Here is a 23535-nt window from a genome sequence, read left to right on the forward strand (position 1 = left end):
CTACACAAACACTAGCCCGACCCCTAATTCTACATAAACACTAGCCCGACCCTTAATTCTACACAAACACTAGCCCGACCCTTAATTCTACACAAACACTAGCCCGACCCCTAATTCTACATAAACACTAGCCTGACCCCAGTTTTACACAAACACAAGCCCTACCCCTAATTCTACACAAACCCTACCCCTAGCCCAACCCATGATTCTACATGAACCCTAACTCTACACAAAACACTAGCCCTATCCTAATTCTATGCAAACTCTTACCCTAACCCCACCTTAACCTTAGACAAAACCTAATACTAAATCCTAACCCTAGCTCAACCCTAACCCTAACTCAACCCTAACCCTAACACAATCCTATCCCTAACTCACCCCTAACACTAACTCAGTCCTAACCCTAGCTCAACCCTAACCCTAACTCAGTCCTAACCCTAACTCAACCCTAACCCTAACTCAACCCTAACCCTAACACAATTACAACCTTAACTCAACCCTAACCCTAACTCAGTCCTAACTCTAACTCAACCCTAACCCTAACACAATTACAAACTTAACTCACTCCTAACCCTAGCCCAACCCTAACCCTAACTCAACCCTACCCCTAAATTAATCCTAACCCTAGCCCAATCCTAACACTAAGATCCCTGATCCTCTATCAACCCCAAACACAAGCAATCATTTCTTTTAGACAACTTCCGTAAGTGTCGACTAATGCATAAGCCTGTTTGGGTAGACTTGGGTATTTATGGATTTCTTGTAAAAATTAAAAAGCAATCAAAGGAACAGAAACTATTAATTATTATTAATAATATTTTAACTTGAAACTTGAGCTGAGTTTGAGTTTTTTCTCCTGGCAAGAATGTAGCGCAGAAGAAGAAGAAGAAGGAGAAGAAGTTGGATGGGGAGAAAGAGGAAGTGGATTAAAGATAAGGGAGAGGGTTTTATACGTCACTGATTTCCTCACCCACATCACACTTATTTTTCCATTACTATACACTGTTAAACATAATAAGAAACGGGTTTTTTTTTTACTGTGTTCTTGTTTGTACCGCTCTGGCAGTAACAAAGACATTATCTACGCATGGTAGGTATTTCATATCTTATTAAAGCTAATAAGACGTGGAAACTGTGTTAAAGTGTTTGCTTGCCAGCTGGGCAGCTTGTTAAAGGAACACGTCTGCTTGTGTAAAATGAAAGCGGATACTGAATAGGACTTGTACAGGGTAAGTTTACTGAGGTTATTGAGGTTACTGAGGTATTACCGACTAAACTAGCTGTGCTGGTACGAATATGCTACATTTTTAGATAGGCTTGTTGCTTGGGGAAAAGTCAGAAATTACTAGCTAGGACTAGTTAGCTTGCTAACTCAACCTATTGGCGTCAACCACGTCCAAATAATCATATTGGGCAAAGAATAAATAAAAAAAAATCAATAAAATAAATAGTCTGGTTAGCGGAATTCGTCGTTTCAAAGATAGGTACAGAAGCCGGGTGATAATTTTTTTTTTTTTTTTTTTTTTTTAATCTAGCTAGCATGTTGCGCCTGATTAGCAACAGTAACCGCGGCTGCTTATCTAGCTACAAGTTAACGTTAGGTAGTTAACTTAAGCTTAAAGATAACCAGTGCTATTTTTGAATAATTAACCTGTTGTAATGATGAATAAAAACCTGTTGTAATGATGAATAATTAGATAAAACTCTGATTGTGTGACTTGTGGATGCTGGAAAGGGTTAGCTAGCCAGGTCGCTGAATATGTGTGAAGCCGGTTCATGTTTGCAAACAGAGAGACAGGAAATCTGTTGAGCAATTTTTATTCACATTAAACTGTGTGTAAGACATCAGTAATGGTGGCATGAGAGAGCTGTTCTGTGCTTTATGTTGCGTTATTAAAAGGACACAGGTGTGGGACCTGTTACCATATTCCATTCCTGCCTTACTGTTGATCTCAGCTTGGATCAGATATGAGTTTGTACTACAGCAGAAATAGAGAAGCCACCTGTTCAGAGAGATGGGATGGATATCTCTGTGCATGCAGTGACGAGAACCCAGTGGTTTTGCTTCACTGCTTAGATCAAATGGGACACAGACCAGGAATGACAAGTTCACTAACATCTTCTAAGATAAACTGCTGCTGTAGCTGATAATCACACTCCACGTGTGTGTACTGTGTTGGCTTGCTTAGTGTAAGCCATGCATCATACAGTACTCTGTATTAGGTATTTACTTAACATTATACAGTGAGTTCTTGTGATATTTTTTTGTTTAGGATTAATTGTAGCACCAGAAATGCAAAAAAAAAAAAAAAAAAAAAAAGCCTTTTGGTTATTAGTGTCAGTGCCTCTTGCATTTAAAGTTGGCTCTCTTTCACATAGAATATGTGTAAATATTAGACTACTACTATTTCACTTGAGGTGTCTCTTGTGTCAAGCGAGGTGTATTCTTTGCAATCACTTTGGCCTTTTAAGATTCTTAATTGTCACACTGTATAAGGTGATCTCAATAAAATCTTGACCAAGGCCTATAACAGACTGTGTGACAATGTGTTCTCAACGTCAGATTATATGATGAAGATCCTCTAACAGTAGACTATTAAACACTAACACTATTAAAAAATGATCTGGGCTTGTGCAGAACATGGGTTCAAATAATCAGAAAAATCTCTTTAAAGTAAGCTTTATAAGTCTTCAATAGACTCTTTTCTGTCTTGTTTTGTTTATATATCACCATATGTGTACTTGTGTCATGAATTTCGCGTTATGTTGTTGGTGGCTTTTAGATGAGTGTCATAGCAGCAGTCACACTGATATTGTAATAAAGAGATATTTTGACACTTAGTCATTGGCTGTGTTTGGATGGAGTGGTACTAAATCAGCCTCTGGTAAATCACATTATGCCTTCTAAGACTGTCGATCCCAACTCATGACCAAAGAATTCTTTTATGATATGAGATTTTTGTGTGACAGCAAAAGCAGGCTGAAAATCATGCAGTGTAAACCCAGCTTAAGACTACAGTTTGGAAACATAAAGTGTTATGGAATAGGAGCTCTTGCTATTTATGCAATATATCAATATATAATTTTAGATGATTTATGTAAGGTAAGTAGATAAAGCTAAAACTGTTTTGAACAATAAGGTTGCATTTAAAAGTGCCACTTATGTAAGCTACAGTACTGTACATTTGTTTTTTGACAGGATTCCCATCTAGGACAATGACCACATCCTGCTTGCCTTGTGGGTTGAGAGAAATTCTGCTGGTGGAGGAAAAGCAGAGGTAGTGCAGGAGAATGTAAAAAGAGATGGGAAACAGGGTGTGGAACTGTTGCCTGGGTGTCTCCACAGCTGTGCTGTATGGCTCCCTGGCCCTTTTTGTCTCCATTCTTCATAATGTCTTCCTGCTTTATTATGTGGACACTTTTGTGTCTGTTTACAAGATAGACAAACTTTCCTTCTGGGTGGGAGAGGTGAGTTAGTTTGCAGGCATGAAGTACACAAAATGCATCCTTTCATACCTAGATGAGTCATTTGGTCATTAAATGTTTCTGGCTTGCTCACACAGACTGTGTTCCTGATATGGAACAGCCTGAATGACCCTCTCTTTGGCTGGCTAAGTGACCGCTCCTTCCTTAGCACCCCTCAGTAAGAACTCACTTGTTTAGACACAATTTAGACTACAACTAAACATTTAAATGTTTAAAACAATAGTAGAAGAAATATTATAACACAGAAACATCATCATTATTATTATTATTATTATTATTAATAATAAAAGAGCTTTATTTTGTATGTCTTTGTTTGATGGCTCAGGTCTGGGTCTCAGATCTCTTCACCTGAGGTGGTTTTGAAACGCCTCCAGTCTCTCGCCAGGAATGGGCCGCTTTTTGCTCTTTCCTTTCTGGCCTTCTGGGTGGCCTGGGCCCACCCTGGTCTGCAGTTCCTCATCTGCCTGTGCCTTTACGATGGTTTCCTCACACTGGTGGACCTCAACCACAACGCCCTGCTGGCTGACCTGGCCGTGTCTGCAAACGAGCGCACAAGTCTGAACTTCTACAGCTCCCTGTTCAGTGCACTGGGCTCGCTCTCTGTCTTCCTATCCTACTCCTTCTGGGACAAAGAGGACTTTATGTCCTTCAGGTTTTTTTGTGTAGCGCTGACTGCCCTGTCAGTGCTGGGCTTTGCTGTGGTATCTCGAATTCTGTGCCGCAGGTTCCAAAGTGAGGTCCAATCACACAGGAATGGAGAAGGGGAATTGCTCAAAGAGTATGTTCACTTTTTTAAATCTGCATTTCCTGCTTTCATTTAGCAAATCTGATTGATAGAAAATATTCTCACGTTGCTTAGAGCCGTGGTTCTCAAAGTGCTATCCATGAAGCATGGTCGGGGTCCATGACTTTCTTTATTCTGTTACAGTGTTGGAAATCACAACGCACCATTAACAGTTTTATATTATATATGTTATTGACTTTTTTAAAATAAATAATCTAAACTTGAATCTGATGTACTTTTGAGACCCCCTGGCATGTCATGATAAAATGTCACTTTAATATTCAATTATTAAAACAGTATTTAGGAAAGTTTGATGAACACTGGTTGGATATCTAACTAACTACTTAATGTAAAAAATCCTGAATATTCCAATCAACTGTATTCCACACTTATAGAATATAGATTTTTTTCCCCCAACCTGAAAGACTTTGTGTTTCAGTCACAGGGAATGTGAAAGCTGTGGAATCCATTATATACAGAATTCTCCTTTTTCAGTTTTCTGAAGATTTTTCACTGTAGCTGTTGGTTCTACAGTTTAATACTGATCAAAGTCATCACACTGCTGGATTTCTGTTACTTTGCTTACCTCCGTCATTGCTGTAGGTTTATAGCTTGCTCATGTGGTGTAATAAAAGTGTGAGCTCTGTCTTCTTGAAGTGTAAGCACTTTAGAAAAAAAGGCTGAAAAATGTAGAAACAGGACTTGGTCTGCCTCACAGCCAAATACATGAGAAAGGCTTCTCAGATTGCAGACCTGTCCCAGTCCCTATGAGCTTTTCTTTGTGAGCACAAGAGATTGAAATTGCCTTTTCAGTTGCTACCTCCCTTTCTCGTTTTTATTACTCTCATTCTGTTTCTCTCAGATTGTCTGTTGGCCAGGCTCCTCTTGCTCAGACTGAGAAGCCCATCACACTTGGCGAGTATCTGAAGCAACTCTCCCGCCACAGAAATTTTATGTGGTTTGTTTCAATGAACCTGGTGCAGGTAAATATTGTTTTTAGACCCATGATTGTGATTTTGTCTTTCTGATTATGTATTTTAAAACTTGCTTATTGTTTTATTCATCCACAGGTATTTCACTGCCACTTCAACAGCAACTTCTTCCCTCTGTTTCTTGAGCACCTCTTATCAGACCGCATCTCTGCCTCCACTGGCTCCTTTCTGCTGGGTAAGAGGATGTGATACTTTTGGAACATTTGCCTAATTAAAATACTATTCATAAGACCTTAGGATATGTGTAGTATTTTCTGCATTACCTTGCCTATGGGTTGCTCATTGTGGAGCTAGGTTGATGCAGCTGTGATTTTATATTTTTTTGGAATATTTAAGTTGGAAGACCCAGTAATAGGGTATGACCAGTCTTTATTTTTAATAACTGTCATTAAAAGCTGTTGTTTGGGTTGACATGTCCATTGCATTTCACAAGTATGTCTGAAATACTGTCCCCTCCAAAACTATTGGAACAGCAAGGACAATTCATTTGTAGGCTGAAGACATTTGAGTTTGAGATCAAACGATGAATATGAGAAGAGAGTTTAGAATTTCAGCTTTTATTTCCTGGTATTTATGTGTAAATGTGTTAAATGACATAGAACATAGCACAATTTGAATTAGATCACCCAATTTGTAGGTGAGCAAAAATATTGGAACACGTGACTGACAGGTGTGTCCTCTTAGATTGATTGTTTAAGCAATAAATATCTCTGAACATTTACTCTTAGTTTTAGCCTTCAGTTTCACCTGTGAAGACAGCATTGTTGTTAAAAAGGGTAAGCCAGCATGAAGATCAGAGAGATGCCTATGGGAGAAAAATAAGCCATTTTGAAGCTGAGAAAAGAAGGAAAATCTATCAGCGGCATTGCACAAACATTGGGCTTAGCCAATACAATAATTTGGATTGTCCTGAAAAAGAAAGAAACCACTGAGCAACAGACACCAAATGGGTCGGCCAAGGAAAACAGCAACAGCTGATGACAGCTCCACAATCTCCTCAGGGCAGGGCTGAAGGAATCACAATCCACTCTTCGAAGAAGACTTTGAGAGCAGAAATATAGAGGCCATACCACAGTATTAAAAATCACTCGTCAGCAGTAAGAATCAGAAGGCCGTATTGGAATTTGCAAAGAAATACAGAGACGAGCCACAAAAGTTCTGGAACCAAGTTTAACCTCTACCAAAGTGATGGAAAGGCCCAAGTGTGGAGAAAGAAAGGATCTGCTCATGATCCAAAACATACAAGCTCATCTGTGAAACATGGTGCAGGTAGTGTCATGGCTTGGGCTTGCATGGCTGCTGCTGGATCGGGTTCACTAATCTTTAGTGATGATGTAACTCATGATGGTAACAGCAGAATGAATTCAGAAGTCTACAGAAACATTCTGTCTGCCAATTTACAGAGAAATGCATCCAATCTAATTGTGAGGAACTTCATCACGCAGCCAAACAATGAGCCCAAACACACTGCCAACACACAAATGACTTTATCAGGGGAAAGGTGGAAGGTTTTAGACTGGCCAAGTCAATCACCAGACCTTAACCCAATTGAGATTGTATTTCATCTCCTGAAGAGGAGACTGAAGGGAGAAACCCCCCGAAACAAACAACTGAGGGAGGCTGCTGTAAAAGCCTAGCAAAGCATCACAAAAGAAGAAATTTGGTGATGTCAGTGACTCACAGGCTTGCTGCAGTTATTGCAAGCAAGGGATATGCAACCAAATATTAAGTGTTACTTAATTTACTACAAGACTTATGTGTTCCTATGCTTTTGATTGCCTAAAACTTGGGTGGTCTGATACAAAAGGTCCTATGTTTTATGTTGATTAACACATCTAGATGTAAATACCAGGAAATAAAAGCTGAAATCCTAAACTCTCGTCTCATATCCATCTTTTGATCTCAAACCCAAATGTCTTTGGTGTATAGCACAAACAAATGAATTGGCCTTGCTGTTATAGTTTCAGAGGAGACTGTAAACACTATGTATTAGTGTTGATACATCTTTTTCTGTTCAAAATTCACAGGCATCTCTTACATAGCTCCTCATGTCAACAACCTTTACTTTCTGACATTATGCCAAAAACTGGGTGTCTACCGGGTTGTTCGTGGCCTCTTTCTTTTGAAACTGGTCCTTAGTATAGCAATGCTGCTAGCAGGAGCAGACCAAGTCTACCTGCTTTGCTTATTTATTGCAAGGTAAGAGCTCAACATTACACTGGAATATAGAAACACATCTAGACAAAGCATTTGTCTTTCACTTAATATGGTCATAAATGGCTTAAATAAATATGCTTTTTTTTAACCTGGATAGGTATGCTTTTATTTGATTCTGTTGCTTGTATTCGTATGCTCTAGTAACATAAGAATCACACTAAATATAATTCCATAATAATTTGAAAGGACAATCAATGCATATCTGTGTTCCACATTTCTCAAACCATTTAACATTATCAAAATATTAGTACAAATATTAGACAGTATTTGTATCAAGCTAATAGAATATATTTTTTCTTGTTTAATAATTTTGCACAAAGCATGATTGTGCATTCTAAATTCTTTACTAAATCAGGTAAACTGTATGAATCACTCTCTGCAGTAATCGAGTGTTTACTGAGGGGACCTGTAAGCTATTGAATTTGGTAATCACAGACCTGGTTGACGAGGACTTTGTGTTGAACCGGCGACAACAAGCAGCCTCTGCACTGCTGTTTGGTATGGTTGCTTTGGTAACAAAGCCTGGCCAGACCTTCGCTCCCCTTATTGGCACCTGGCTGCTGTGTGTATATACAGGTATGTATGAATGAGTGTGCTCAGTGGACAGATTTGTTCTGAATAGTGAAAAAGAATAACAGTCTCTTTATCTCCAGCTTACTTTGTGAGGATGGGCTAGATAGAAATAACCTGTCAGTTAAGGATGACCTTTTAGTAAAGATATAGGGTTTTCCAGTTTATGTGATTATTTGCACTCTATTTACACTCTTGTGTAGAACCTAGTCCTGCAGTTCCTTAGTTTGCAATCTGATACAGTATATTGGTTATACATTCTTCATAAGTCTGATACGTAATAGTAATAGCCTAGGAAGTGCAATATATAAATATATTTTAATTCATTCAGCAATACACTTAGTTAGGGGTCAACACTTAGCCACACTTTCTTAGCACAGCTTGAGTAAGGCCTTGTTTGCCCTTCCTGAGGTGCCAAACATTGCATAGAACAAATAACAGCTCTGTCCCTCTCTTTACCTGGGTGACCAACACATATGGCCTCAAGATAGATGATATTATTACCAGGTAGATCATTGGCCAAGGTGCTCTGCTACCCAGGACACTTGTGAGCCACCTTATGTTTGCACAAGGTGACCCTGTGGTACACTGATGCACACTAGCCCTTCTCAAGTTCTCAATACATGAAATGATATGTATAGAACTTAGATGTATTTTATAATACATATGTATCACAGTAGAAAGTAACTCTTAGGAGACATTTTTCATGACATCACAACACAAAACTCATAGGTTAAAGGCGCTCACTCCCCGACTCCCGGCCGTGTTCATGAAGCCCCACCCCAAGTATCTTGGGTGACCCACAGAGTGTCTATAAAATGACTGACAGGAGGTGCGTCCAAACACAAACAATCCTTCTGGACTGGAAGTCAGTTTTCCAAATGGGTATTCTCAGTGAGTTTAAAAACTTTTGTTAAGGCCACGACTTAATCCATTGTTTATTATCATGTTCTAAATATCTGTTAGATAATTTGTACAGGTAAGGAATAAAAAAAAAATCGATTACTACACATTAACCAAACAAATAGAGTGTCTTGCATAATTATTCACCCCCTTGAGCTTTTTCACATTTTCTAGTGTTACAACTTAGAATTGAAAGAGTTATTTTTGGGATTTTTTTTGACCATTTAATTTACACATGTCTACTATTTGAAAGTACAAAATATGTTGTTTTATTGTGATACAAAGGTTAATTAAACAGAAACAGAAATTTTTTGGTTCAGTTTAGGCTGGGATATGTGTCTATTAGCTTTGCACATCTGGATCCTAATATTTTTGCTTGTTCCTCTTGGCAATTTTGCCCAAGCTCTGTCATATTGGATTGAGGCCGCTGGTAAACAGAAATTATGCCACAGATGTTCAATTGGATTGAGGTTTGGGCTTTGATTGGGACATTCTAACACATTCAGACACATTTGAACCACTCCAGTGTAGCTTCAGCAGTATATTTAGGGTTGTTGTCCTCAAATCTCTTGCGTACTGGATCAGGTTTTCTGCCAGGATTCCTCTGAATTTGGCTCCATTCATCTTGCCCTCAACCCTGACCAGTTTCCCAGGGTGAAAACTTATTCAACCACAAACAAATTTTTTGTTTATGAATAAATTTGCAGGCTATGTTGTCCCCCCCTTTTCTTAATTCATAGTAAGGTTCATTTTAATTCACCAGTTTGTTTAAACTAACATAGTTGTTTTTTATTTCAGTGCAGATATCTTTATTGGATAGCTTCATTTTTACTGTTCTCACAAATTTCCTCTAGGTTATGACATCTTTGAGAGGGGTCCTCTTAAAGACTCAGTGGCAGCTGTAGGTGTCTCGGGTACAGAGAGCTCTCTGCCACTGCGCCAGGGCTGCTTTTACCTACTGGTGTTTGTGCCCATCTCCTGTGCCCTGCTGCAACTACTGGCTTGGTCCCGCTTCACGCTCCACGGTCGCAGATTACGGGGCATTAAAGCCATGAGGCAGGGTGCTCAACACCTCATTGATGTGAAAGCCATCTAATACTGCCCACCCCATTCTGCACTGCCTCACACTGACTCAGGATGGAGGCTGGTATCGCTTATAAAAGGACTGTGTGACAATGAAATCTTAGTGAAACCAGCCTTATTTTCTTATGGTGATAAATCATCTGCATGTCTATATTTATAAATTAAATGACTTAGGGACCAAATATGAACTGTTAAAACAATCATGTGGTGTGGGACCATATGGAAGAATAACATTTCTTCCCCTTTGACTGCACAATACAAGATTATAGTTGGGTACTGTAGCCCCTAGATTGAGCAGTGGTTTACCTACTAAGCTTTCATCTTTTTCTGTAAAAATCATAGGCTGTTTACCTATTTATTTTGTATTTTTATAGTGTGCTAATCTCATAATAAGCATTTTTTGGAGTACTCAGCAGTTCAGGTGCAGTGGATATAAACTACATGAGCTTCTCTGGAGTTTTCATTGATTAATTTACACAATTTTTTTTTTTTTTTGGTTACAGGAAATTATAGTGGTACACTAATTCTAGAAAGGTTTTATTCCCCTTCTCCCATTTGTTGTGTACTTTCTTTTCAAATAATAAAAAAATATTTTACGAAGCATTTTACAGTAATTATCCCTGAGTATGATACAAGTTATACCAGTAAATCGCATTTGTAAAGATGAGAGTACTTTTGTATATTTTTTATTTAAAAACTGCTATTTTCAAATATGCTTAATTTTAAGGCATTGGCTGATTTATACAAATCATGTACTAACTTTCCAAAAATGGAAAATGACACTTTACAGTACTGTCATTTTGAATATTTTTCAGTGAGTGATAATTACCTTTTTGATGTTTTTTATTGTTTGTTTTGAGTTCAATGAGGTGGTTTGTAACTCAGGAAATTTAACATTACTAATTTAATGTTTTTGCTGTTCTTGGTAATGGTTCATACATTCTTATCAGTGCTTGCAGAAAATAAACATACTTGTGTTGTTTCAATTATTAATTCTTGATGTCTGCCAATTTTCGTTATTGATATCAGAAGGCACAGTTCTTATTAGGGTCATATTGAAAATGCCACACAATTTTAAAACCAAATGAGCTGTAATTGAATCTGTAAGGATACACTTACAGGGACATATGTTCCTCTAGCACCCTAAAGCAGTGGGGTCCATGATTTTTATTTAGATATTAATTTATTTTACTTGTGTTACAGTTGCAGCAATCACACCCACCATTATTAGAGTTTGGTTTCTTATAATTATTAGCTTGTTTGTTTGGTCAGTTGAATTGAATGTGTTTAATTCAGACCTCTATAACTAAAAATGGTACCTTAAAATAATGTCAAATTATGGTCAATTACTGTATTCTGTTAATAGAAATTTCAGGAATAAAAAGTGGCTCCAATATATTGAAAATAATAATAATAATAACACACACATTTGTTTAGTGAGCCTAATATTTGAGTAGTTGGATTATTTTTGGCAACAAAATTTTTGAGAACCCCTGCTCTAAATGGTTGTTCAGTTTGTCCCTCTTGGTCAAAGTGTTAAACATTCAAGCAATGTTGATAATTTGCTATATATTTCTAGAAATAGGGGAAGAACCCTAGATTGAACTTTTTTTTTATTATATATATATATATATATATATATATATATATATATATATATATATATATATATATATATATATATATATATACACACATTATGAGTGTAGCCTACCATGAACAGGGGCTCAAAAACTCACAAACTATTTAATAGGTATGTATACATGCCACTCTCCTCCATGCCCATCTGATCAATACAGAAACAGAGACAGAGATAAAAGCAGAGATAATATTCTCATTTGAAATGCTGTATTCCTGCAGGTTTCCTTAGCATGGATTTTTTTTTTTTTAATTTTACATTATTATTTGTTGACATACGTCAGCCTGTTTTTAATCACAGCTTTCTAGGTGGCCTTTGCTTGCTTTTCTGTTTGGCCCTTTAAATACATCTTCTTCCTGTTTAAGCCACGCCTCTTTATGTATCAGCGCGGTGACAGATCACGTGACTGTCGGAGCGCTTTATTGTTGGGAGGAGGGAACTGTGTGTGTGTGTGTGTGAGTGTGTGTGCGTGCGAGAGAGAGAGAGAGAGAGCAAGCAAGCAAGCAAGCAAGCGAGGTGTGTTGAAACTCAATTCTGTTCCTGCATTCCTTCCCTCATCAAAGGCCGTGTAAAAAAGATAGGGGGGAAATCATACATTCTAACATGGTGAGATAGGAGCGTTTGGAAGCGGGATCCACGCAGGGACAATCTCAGGAATTTACAGCGGGGACAGATTGGAGGAAATGAGCAGTGTTACATTACCCGTTTGACGCCTTGTGGACAGTAAAGGCGAGAAGCTGCTTTTAGCCAGGGACGTTTTCTTTTTTTCATTTTTAAAGAGGAACGCAAGATGGCAGATGACAGGAGTGAAGAACGAGGACAGCACGGAGCCGTTCCCTTTAAAATGTGAAGGATCGCCCTGAAGATTGTGGATGTATGTCGGAACTGGACACATTGTACTTGCTCGCTTCGACCGGATACAGATAAAAGGGAACACGGTTTTGTCTCGCAGCAGTAAGGATCTGATATGAAAGTAGGTTAATGTTAGAGCTGTGGAGAGCACTCGCTAGCTGGATATGGTACATCTTTCCATTTAGTCTACTACTACAGATTGCTTGGTAAGCCTTTAAAACCTTTTTTGTGGGCCGTTTAGGCAAGAAAAGCGAAGGGACCGGTCATTCCTGTTTTCAGCCCCCAGACCAGTGGTGTGCTCTCAGTGAGTTTTCAGAAGCTAAAGCTAGAATAGTGCTTCTAGAACATTTTGACTAAAATGAAAGTAACCTAGGCCATAGATTTGCCTGGAGAAACTCGACTGCACGAGCATGACGCACTGGAGCTTTAACGTGAAGGACAGTAGCACTAGCCGGTGTTAGTGGATCACACACATCTTATTCTGATCCGTCGTCCTGATCCAATCCGGGCTTGTTTTTTTAAAAAAAAAAACACGAACCCTAGTTAATAGTTGATTATAAAGGGTTATAAAAATCGTTCCATTAACAATTCAAAAGTCTTAACGCTGCACAGGAAAGGCCCATAAACGTACCTTCACCTAGTAAGGGAGGAACTGCCAAGACATATCATTCAGATGTGTCAGCAGATTAGTCTGTTCATTATCGTCACACATGATTCAAGAGTCACTGTTACCAAAAGAGAGTCTGATCATACATTGGTAATAAGAAGCACCATGTAGATAAGTGCGCTTGACTATAAGAAACACGCTTGACGCCTGTAACATGCACGGATTAGTAGATTAGTGTAAGACTTGGGTGATATAATGTGGCATCAAGTCTACTTCATGATCTCAAGCAGTGCTACTGTTCGGTTTTCCTTTTACAGAAACATGAATGCCTCTGAAAGCAGGCCTTAACACACACAGGTCGTACACACGGGTTATCATTCAGTAGATGAAGCAGGGGCAGGTTTTGTTTGGATGGGTTTATAGGAGTCGTGCTCTCACTGTCTGTGCATCTTCAGAAACTTCTCAGCCTGCACCTTTCACACGTCAGTAACTCGAATCTGTAGACGAGCTCGACCCGAAATGGCTGAAACCTGGAAGAACTGTCTGGAAGAAGAGCTCATCTGCCCGATCTGTCTGCATGTGTTTTCGGAGCCGGTTCAGCTGCCATGCAAGCACAACTTTTGCCGCGTGTGTATAAACGAAGCCTGGGCCAAGGATGCGGCCATGGTCCGGTGCCCGGAATGCAACAACGCCTACAGCCAGAAACCGGCCCTGGAGAAAAACCACAAACTGTCCAACATCGTGGAAAAGTTCAACGCGCTGAACATAGAGAAAGCTCCAGCTGTGCTGCACTGTATCCTGTGTCGCCGCGGGCCACCAATGCCTGCTCAGAAAGTGTGTCTGAGGTGCAAGGCGCCATGCTGCCAGTCACACGTACAGACGCACCTGCAGCAGCCCTCGTCCAACGCGGGACACCTGCTAGTGGAGGCGGCCGAGGCTCGGGCATGGAGCTGCCCGCTGCACCACGAGTACCGGCTGTACCACTGCGAGGCCGAGCACGCCGCCGTGTGCCACTACTGCTGCGTGGCCAGATGCGCGCCACATCACGGACACGCCGTCTGCGACGTCGAGCTGCGTCGCAGTGACATCCGGGTAAGATCGCAAACACCCAACCTACACTGAACTAAAATCTTGTGTGTTCATTTTTCGCTTTGTGATCAGTGGCCCTGTTTATAGCTGCTAATAACACATGTATATGCCTTAGGTGCACAGCCAAGTGGAAAGGCAAGATATTTATTAGGGGTGTAACTCAGTGCCATTATCTGTTTCTTTATCTATTTAGTGCTCCAAATAAGTGATCTGTATTAGGATTTAAACCCGAAATGGGCGTGGCCTAAACCGGAAGTGTGTGGGTTTTTTCTCTTTAAATATGAACCCTACCTCTATGCCCCTGTAAAACACTGGGGGAAAACCCAGAGGCAAAAATGCCTGCATTATAACATCATCTGTAAATTCTGACTCTGACAGTTCCTCAACCTCAGCTACATCACTCAAGTTCATAAATAGGCGTAACTAGTGATGTGTGCACGACCTTTTTTTTTTTTTTTTTTTTAATCTCGCCTATGCAGTTATTTATTTTGTTTGCATTATCTAAAGGGTTCAGTTGGTTCAATTCCCCAAAATATAAACAAACTAGCAGCCTAATTTAAAGCACCGCAACCCTGATTAGACAGTTACTCCTTCGTATCTGTACTTGTATCTGTTTAGAACACACTGACTGTTCGGTCTGAATAATGTATTCATATTCGGTTACATCCCTAATATTTATCAGGTGGTGACCACTTTTGATCAGATTTTGTGACTAGAATGTCCTGCATTGTTGTTGGGGTAAATTAGGACATTTGTAGACCTACATATGCATCCCTGTCAATCTCCAACAGTGGTTTTCATCAGTTCGATCACGATATCCAAGAAGCATTGGACTCCTTTCAAACCTGTCTTACAGCTGTCTTACTTATTTGTGATCAGATGGCCTGAGATAGATTCTGATAGGTGTGAACAGGACTAGTGAGTTAATTACACAAAAAAAAATGAGTCTGGTAATACTGTGTTCAAATGCTTACTTGGTCACTACTTAAATTAGGTAGTTTCCTCATAAAATAAGGGTACAGAACTCAAGTTCAAGATCAGGTGAGACTTTCCGAGTTTACTTGTTGCTTGTTAAACAAGGCAGCAATATTATCGAGTGTGTCTGCCAGTTGGCCTACCTATCTGTCTGTCTTTTTTTTTTTTTTTTTTTTTTTTTTAACAGCCATCAATTTTATTTGGCCATTTCAGATCGTTACTTCTCGACCCATCTATCTGGGCAGAGTTTTATCAATGTTCCAGGGCAGACTCGCCATTCCTTCTCTCCCTTTTTGCTTCCATGTTAGTGATTTCCAGTTGGGCTGAACTGTGAAACACTCCCAGAGTTCTCCTCTGGCCTTATCTCTCTGGGCCAGGTGCATCCTCGCTTGGCATTTAGGGCAGGGAGGGGGGTGATGGGTTGCAACTGAAGGATTAAATGAGGAGCCTTATATTTTCTGGCACAGATGAAAGAAAAAAAAAATCTCATTTGAATCTTATTTCCTTCTAACAGTTCTTGCCTTTCTGTAGGTGTTAGAATATAATTGTCAGGCTTTTTTGTGTTAATATGATTAACACTATATAATTAACACTATCATAATTAGGTTTAAAGTCTGTTATGGTTTCCGTTATTTGGGTATATGGACATCAGTGGGTTGGTCATCTGATGAATAGACCTGTGTGCATGAAGATAGTGGACTTTTTGTTTTTAAAAATCCTGTTTTTGCTAGATCCCTTTTATAAGACAAACTAGCATTACAAATGTACTGTGTGGCATCATTCTGCATTCCATAGTCTTTTAAATGAAAAGATTAGTAATCCCTTTATCTAAACCTAAATCTCACCTGGGATTTTAATCAGTCACGTGAATATCTGCATTTTCATTCTGGTACGGTCAGGCTGTGAGCTTTGATGGACAATGCCAATTATTCTACTAGGGGCAAAAGGCAGGGAGACCAGCTGTACCTGAAGGTATGGATGAAACTGCTCTGTTCACCCTGACCTTGATGCTGTCCTCAGACAACAGTGATTCTGAGTGCCCTACCCCCACTCCCCCTAGAGAAAGGGATGGCAATACCACCCTACAATATTAGGTTCCCCCTATAGGCTTCTGCCAGCAGCCTGAACTCATCAGTCACAACAATTAGGTCATAGACTTGATTCGTTCTTACATTATTGTTTGGTGAACATGAATGTGAATTGTTTTGTGGATAAGTATAATTCTAACTGCCATGTTGTGGATGGAAGCATTAATGTTTGTTCACATGTTACTTTATTATAGTAGCTGGACATTCATTTTAAAAAGTGGGTTTTATATTGTAATATAACAGGTCCCTTATTGGTCCCCAGTCTATTTGGCATCATGAAGAATGCCTTATTTGCCTTCATATAAAGACAGAGCATGTTATTTGTAAACTGTCATATCAATGCAATCAAAAACCATTTAAATTTAGCTTTTAAATGGCTTTTAAAATAAGATATTCTGTAGTAGCTCTAGTTTCCACTGTTATCTTTTGCAGCTCGTCTTTAAATAAAAAAGCTGTCAGAAGTAAACCACATCACTGTGCATTTAGACAGTATATTAATAAAATATAGCAATTACTACTAGCACTACTAGTATGACTTCATAAACTGATTGCTTGTTCAGTAAGAAACCATGTTCAGAGTTGAGTTACGCCTGCATGGTGAGGAGTTAACACCAAAATTGTGCACATTTGTATTCAGACCACAGATGTAACAGACTCGCATGCTGCTTGGACAGTTGCGCAGGATTTGTGTGCGCAGGGCGGAGTTTGCTGAAAACAGAGGCGTGTCTCTGTTACGCACAAATCTGACCTTGGACATAAGTCGGTTTTCCTTGCACGATATCAGCTTGGGTGAGGAGCCCAGTACCACTGTCCTACAATATGTCACCCTGAAAATCATGTTTTGGGCTGTAAGTTTACTAATAATATAGGGTGTGCCATTTGAGGGCACACATAAATATGACAAATAGTTAAGTTTATTGTCCCTGTAAAGTCCACTAAAAGGGTTTTTTGCATGGAGGAGATTGGAAGAGATAGCATCTTAATCAGAGCCATTGTTTATGTCAATGACCAAATTTTTTATACATTCAACTACATGAACTACACTTACCTGGTCAGCTTATCCTTCAAACTATGGGCATGTTGTCTGTACAGGAGAGCATATCGAATTAAATAAAACATTGACATACTTTTATTGATTCAACAAATCAAAATGACAAATTAAAAGCATGATAAACTAGACTTCATCCCTCTCAGATATTATTAAGAGTTCATGACTTGGAATTAGTATCTTATTATCACATTAAATTGAGCACACAATTAACTGTCACTGTGATATAAAAATGTTAAAAAAATTCTTGTCCTTTCCAGTCATGATGCATATGCTTTTATAAGCTTCCCAATAATGAGGATGAAAACCATATTTAGTGCTATTTGTGCAGCAATATATTGGCAATATACAGTAATAGACTCCTATTAGATGTTTTTTTTTAAAATGTTTGCCATCTTCACTTTTATACATCATTGTTTTAGTCTTTCGTTTTATTTTTAAATTGCCTCATGCTTTTATATCATACTTCAGCTGACAGCAAAGAAAAAAACATGATCTCTTCTTTAGTCCACACTTTTATCCCCAATTTTTTTGGGGGGGCTTAAAGGCAAGTGAGCTAGATGCTATTGAGAAACCTCATCTCAGACACTTCTACTCAAGAAAATTTTGGCACTCAGAGACATGGGAATCTGAACAGGCCGCCCTGAAAATCAATTTAAGCACCTACGTAAGCAAACTCTGAATTCAGAGAACTTTCCCTGCCTAAATATTTGTATAACTTTTGAACTGAAGTCGCTGACATTAAATACAGCCCTAATCTGTTGAGTATAGTGTTCTTATGGATTGATTGACAATGACTGATCTAGTTCATTGTGTACTGAGGGCAGAGGCACTTGTTATCAGTAGTGGTCACACTGAATATTTGATCCCTATCCCTCCAGAACCCATCACTCTTTGCTGACAGTGTTTACCCTTGTTAGGTCTGCTCTTTTACTGATGCTCATAATTTTTCCAGCAGCATAGCAGGTTTTCAACTGAAAATATAAATTTAATTATTAGTGTGTTAAAAATCTCTCATCCTAGCTATACATTCTTACTTTGAGAAGGTTGAGAAAGAGAGTCTCGTATGATTTATTGGCTGCTGAGATGGTTATGGGCATTCAATTACCCCTCCTGTTTGTCTTATTTAGTTTGTGGCTGGATACACCCATATCCAATATCTTTAAAATTTGACAAGATGCAGAGATCATGTCTGGTGCACGATGTGGCCTGTTACTGAGATTCAAAATCCATGCATATCGTTGTTAGGTCAGTGAGTGCATTTGGCTGTGTCTGAGTGTCTGCACAGTTGCAAGGCAGAGCTGAACGATTACTGATGTGTGTATGTGTGGAGGCACTGCTTTGGGAATTTGCTAGAGCAAAATCAGGGTTTAGAAATTTAAAAAAAAAATGTTTCGGGTTTTAAAGAAAAGCTTCATGGTGTCATGTGAACTAGACACTGGCCTGGTTCAGAAGCTTTAAAGCATCAACTGCGTGGTGTGGTTTAGGCTTGTACTGGATGCAAGCATTTTTATCTGCCAGCCAGCTTGCATTCATTACAGAGCTTTGCTCCAGTATGCACACAGTGAGGGTCACAGCTATTTGTCTCTGACATGCAGGCCGACAAAGACAAAATGGGGGATGATAGTGTGAAATAAATGTGTTTCTTCCTATTTCTTAACCGTCCTTTGCTTTCTGTAGTTCTCTTCCCCCTGCCTCATATTCACCTGCTGAATACACAGGAAAAAAAGCAGTTAAAGTTAAAAAAAAACAGCTTTGTTACCATGACAGCACCTCCACCTCCTGTTTTGGGGCTCTCTTGCATCAAGCATTTAATTTAGACTAATTTAGTGTTTTATCATTGTTACCACTGACATTTGTTCAAGTGTTAAAGGCCCATTTGTTGTTGTGTTTCTGATTTGTATAGGATTGAATATTAACAGGAAAATAATTAAGATTCCACTTCTATCATGTGCTGATGGGGTATGAACTGCATTCATCCTAGATTCATACTCTTTCGTCTGACTTTTCTGTTTGTTTAATTCATAGGCTCTCAGAACAAACCTAGATACAAAATGTTGTTGTATTGTTCAGATGATCTTGTTTTGAAACATGGTCATTTCATTCTTGTTTCAGATGAACATTGTTCTCACCATGGAGACAAAATGTCTTTACTAAGCATTATAGCATTGTCTGGCTCATACACAAAAAGTGCTAAAACATGTAAAATTTCAGATTTTCAGTATGTCCTTGCTTTTGGGGTCTCATGGGATATTTTAGTAGCAGGTGGATTTATTTTAAGGTGGTTTATTTTAATGTTTTAGCATGACTGTTATGACTCATTCTGCTTCTATAGCAAACGTTGATGAAGCAGCAGGACCGGATTGAAGACCGAGTTCAAGACATAGAAGAGCAGCTCTACAAACTAGAGTCAGACAAGTGTCTTGTAGAGGTGTGTTTCTGTTTCAAAACCCTTGTACAAATGTAAAACTTCCCAATATATGCTCTATACAATGTTTGCCCGATAAAACATGTGCATAATCCTTGTACATATGACAGATAATCCAGTTTACCTTAAATCATTTTCTAATGAGCACTGCCATGTTGGCCGACAGCAAGATGATCTGTGTATTTCTGATATCTGACTGAATATTACAGGAGAAGGTGCAGCATCTGAAAGAGGAGGTACAGCTGCAGTATCAGAAGATGCAGCAGCTGCTAGAGGAAGACTTGGGGAAGACCTTGGAGGTGCTGGATCAGGCTCACACCAAATTCTGTCAGGAGAACTCTACCCAGGTCCTGCAGCTCAACCAGAAACGCCAGGAAGCCAAGAAACTCCTCAGCTCCATCCAGATGATCTCCGATAAGGCAGAGGACATCAAATTTATGAGGGTGACAACATTTATTGTTGGTTACCAGTGTTTCTAATATAGTCAGTAATGACATCAATGACATCTTGAAGTGATAGTACGTAATTAATGTAGACTGCGTTAATAATGTCCATACAATAATCAGTTACTATCTCCGGAAATCAGGAAATGTTACCTTTGCTGCAGTGTTGTTAAAGTGTACTTTTCATATTGGTTGAGTAACCACTTCAGTAAATGCCTAATTATTTACCTTATTTGACTGTTGGTAAAGGGAAAAAACGATGTTTCCCTTTTCTATACTTAGGATTGATTCCACAGTGAAACTGAGAAGAGTGGAACCTGTTTCATTCTGATTATCAGTTTTAGCATATAGCCAAAAGTTTTTCGATACTTCAGAATTATAGGGTTCTATCTGACACTTCATATTGTAAAAATATTTACAATTTATTATGCTGCCACTTCTGTGGCACTTGAAAAGGTTTGCAATAGTTCTGCAAACATTCTGGAAACTCTTGAAATAGGAGGGTTACCATCTTATTGTTTCTGAGCTACGCAGCCTCATGGGTGTTTATAGTTAACTAATGGATAACACACTTCCTCCAGAAATGCCACAGAACTGTGTGACTTTTACACAATGACACTCTGATGTCACTGGACTTTATGGCACCTCACCACAGTTCCTCATTACCATCACTAACCTCAAAAGTCATGTTCAAATCCTGTTTTCCCCCCAACATTTCTAAACAATTTTCAAGTGTATGTGTTTCTGTAAGTTGTATAAGCACTGGGACATAAGCACTAACATGTTGTGCTTTCTCCTTTTAGAATACAAAATCTGTAAAAATCTTAATGGACAGGTAAGTCTGCATTTCTTGGCATATCATATCAGTGTCACAAAGTCATTCCAGTGCATGTACATGCGAGTCTGACACACTGTGTTTGCTGCAGGTCTCAGTCATATATTGGCAATACCTTACCCTCTTACAAAGTGGGCAGCCTCAATTCTAAGCTGTTTCTCTCTGAAATCTCAAAGAGGGAGAAAAACCTGTGCAAAATGCTTGAAGGTAGTTATAAAATAATAATTACGGCATTTGTCTAATGTGTTAATTATTCAACAGTTGCATTTAATACCTATTAAAAGAAAGTTTTTCATCAGATTTTAAATAGATGTGTTCTCTGTTAATACCACTCCCATTCTCTCTTCTTTTAACTTAGCTCCTTTTAGCGCTCCTGCAAACTTCTTCCAGACTATACCAGCCTATCTGTGTGCAGAGAAGCGCAGGCACTCAGTGGCTTTCTCTGATGCTGGGGGCAGCAGTAAGGCTGGCTCTAGTTTTATGGAGTCTTCCTCTTCTTCCTCTGGTACTGCTGCTAAACAGCCATGCCTGAGTCTAACTCCAGCTCCAGGTTCCTCCACCAGTGAGGGCCAGTCCTCCCAGCATGCTCTGGGGCCTTGCAACTCTGTGGGAAACAGCAGTGCTGCGACCAGTTCTCAGTCCATGCACCACTCTGGTTCTGTGTTTCCTCACTCTCATTATCCAAACAGCAGCACCTCGCAGCTGCCTCAATATGGAGGACGCAAGATTCTAATGTGCACAGTGGATAACTGCTACTGCTCGGGTGTGCCCTCAGTGTCCAACCCTAGAGGGCATCCACCATACCCTCGATCCAGCTCCTTCCCCTGGCCAGTGAGCTCACAGGAGTACTCCCATCAGCCCCTCCCCTCCACACCTGCAATGTCTCAGTCTCTCCAGAGTCTGTCCATGCGGGACTGGATAGACGCCTCCCAACCACACAGGCATCCTGACTTCTACGGCCTCTACAGCCAGTCTTCCAGCAAGCATTACGTCACCAGTTAACCCCAGCTCCAGTGACTGCTGTCAGTCACAAGATCGGCTAGGTTTTTAAGCTGTGGGAACGTGAACGAGTGGGATTTTTTTTTTTTTTGTACATAAGTTGGATCAGCCATTTAATGTCCTTTAGGTCCACTGTCTAAGTTCTTAAAACAGTAAATGTTACAAAGTGAAGCATAACTTTGCACGTAGGAACTAATGATGTTCCCTTAACTTGCGTTGCTACTTACTACAACAAAATAATACTAACCATTTTCCAGAATGGACAAAGAACAGTATGGTAATTTGTTAATCATTCAGTAATGCTGCACTTTTGTGTGAGTTCTTGATCATTTAAATGATGGTTTACTATATTCAATTCAACAGTCAGCTCTTAATGAAATTACTGTTAGCAAGAAAAGGTCATTCTTACCATTCACACTATTATAACCCACTATATTTTATTTGCCTACTTATTTCACATAAGTAGTCTTTTTAATCAGTGAGAAAATTCTTGTATAAGCAAAATATTTTGAAATTTTTACAATCTTCTATGTTTGTTTTCATTTAGCAGAAGATGGACTGTCTTCAGTGGTTTTTTCATAAGAGAAAGGTATACTTATTTGTATAAGTTTGGGTTACTTGTATATGTAACAGGTAATTTTGTATTTTTTAGAGGGAAAAAGAAAGGAAATTTTAATGATGCAATATTATTTCCATTGTTATGTTTCTTGATTTGTGCGTACTTCCCTATTGAGAGCTTCTCGATGGAAATGCTCTACTTGGCGTGTGATTTCTTGGTGCAGCTGTGACTAGATGTCCAGGCTTTGAGCAGCTGCCCAACATGGATCCACACAGACAGCGCTGCCACACAAAAAAATACCTTTTTAACTTTGTGAAATCCAGGATGCTTTTGGTTTCACATTCTATTACTCCTGTTTAGCTTATGCGTTCATCCAGAGTTATTTGGACCTGATTTTCCAAAAATCTGAAGGAACTCTGGAAGTACATTCCTCTCCTTTTATTAGTAATGCAGTTCTTCTTTCTCCTGATTCATGTCATTACTGGCACCAATCAAAGAATATCTGGCTTCCTGTTTGTTATTGATTGCATGTGGGAACAAGTTTCTGAGCACTTGTAGTAAAATAATAAAACTGCAAGAAATATAAAATGACTTTTGAAACAGGGAAGGTTCTTTTTTTTAATAAATAATATTCAGTAATGACAAGCACTGACCAATGAATCTCTAGAGATGAAAGCAAGAAACTGGTTATAAAATGTGGTTGTTTTTTTTTTGTAAATATTTTTGTGAAACTAAAACAGAAGACTTGTAACTGGGAAATAACTGTTTTTTTTTTTTTTTCAAATAAATAGTAATTTCAATAATGTCTTCAAATGTTTTAAAAACTCACCGTCATTTTGTACACTGTAGATTGTTTTTACTTCACAGCCTGTTTTTCAGTGACTGGGGAAATTAGTCTAACTTATTCAGTGATTTATTGAGTTTGACATAGTTGTGTT

The 23535-nt window shown here is 38.9% G+C and overlaps 2 protein-coding genes across 3 annotated transcripts; both read left to right on the forward strand.

Annotated features, from left to right (window-relative positions):
- The first annotated feature begins 871 nt into the window (after nucleotides 1–871).
- On the forward strand, nucleotides 872–11028 carry mfsd13a (major facilitator superfamily domain containing 13A). Of its 2 annotated transcripts, none has more exons than XM_026915837.3 (9): nucleotides 872–1090; nucleotides 3200–3468; nucleotides 3564–3643; nucleotides 3812–4264; nucleotides 5133–5253; nucleotides 5341–5437; nucleotides 7290–7461; nucleotides 7862–8055; nucleotides 9807–11028. In XM_026915837.3, the coding sequence occupies exons 2-9, from the start codon at nucleotides 3304–3306 to the stop codon at nucleotides 10046–10048; spliced, it is 1524 nt and encodes a 507-aa protein (XP_026771638.1). In that variant the 5' UTR covers nucleotides 872–1090; nucleotides 3200–3303; the 3' UTR covers nucleotides 10049–11028. The 2 variants fall into 2 exon arrangements, with proteins under 2 accessions (XP_026771638.1, XP_053094878.1); XM_053238903.1 differs by lacking the exon at nucleotides 872–1090 and adding an exon at nucleotides 1116–1229.
- A 1071-nt stretch (nucleotides 11029–12099) lies between these two features.
- trim8b (tripartite motif containing 8b) lies at nucleotides 12100–23323 on the forward strand. Its single transcript, XM_026915381.3, has 6 exons — nucleotides 12100–14225; nucleotides 19669–19764; nucleotides 19971–20204; nucleotides 21008–21039; nucleotides 21131–21246; nucleotides 21398–23323. Exons 1-6 carry the CDS (start codon nucleotides 13653–13655, stop codon nucleotides 22039–22041), a joined length of 1695 nt encoding a protein of 564 aa, XP_026771182.1. The 5' UTR covers nucleotides 12100–13652; the 3' UTR covers nucleotides 22042–23323.
- Nucleotides 23324–23535: the final 212 nt, after the last annotated feature.

Source organism: Pangasianodon hypophthalmus, chromosome 12 (assembly GCF_027358585.1).
Source record: "Pangasianodon hypophthalmus isolate fPanHyp1 chromosome 12, fPanHyp1.pri, whole genome shotgun sequence".
NCBI lineage: Eukaryota > Metazoa > Chordata > Actinopteri > Siluriformes > Pangasiidae > Pangasianodon > Pangasianodon hypophthalmus.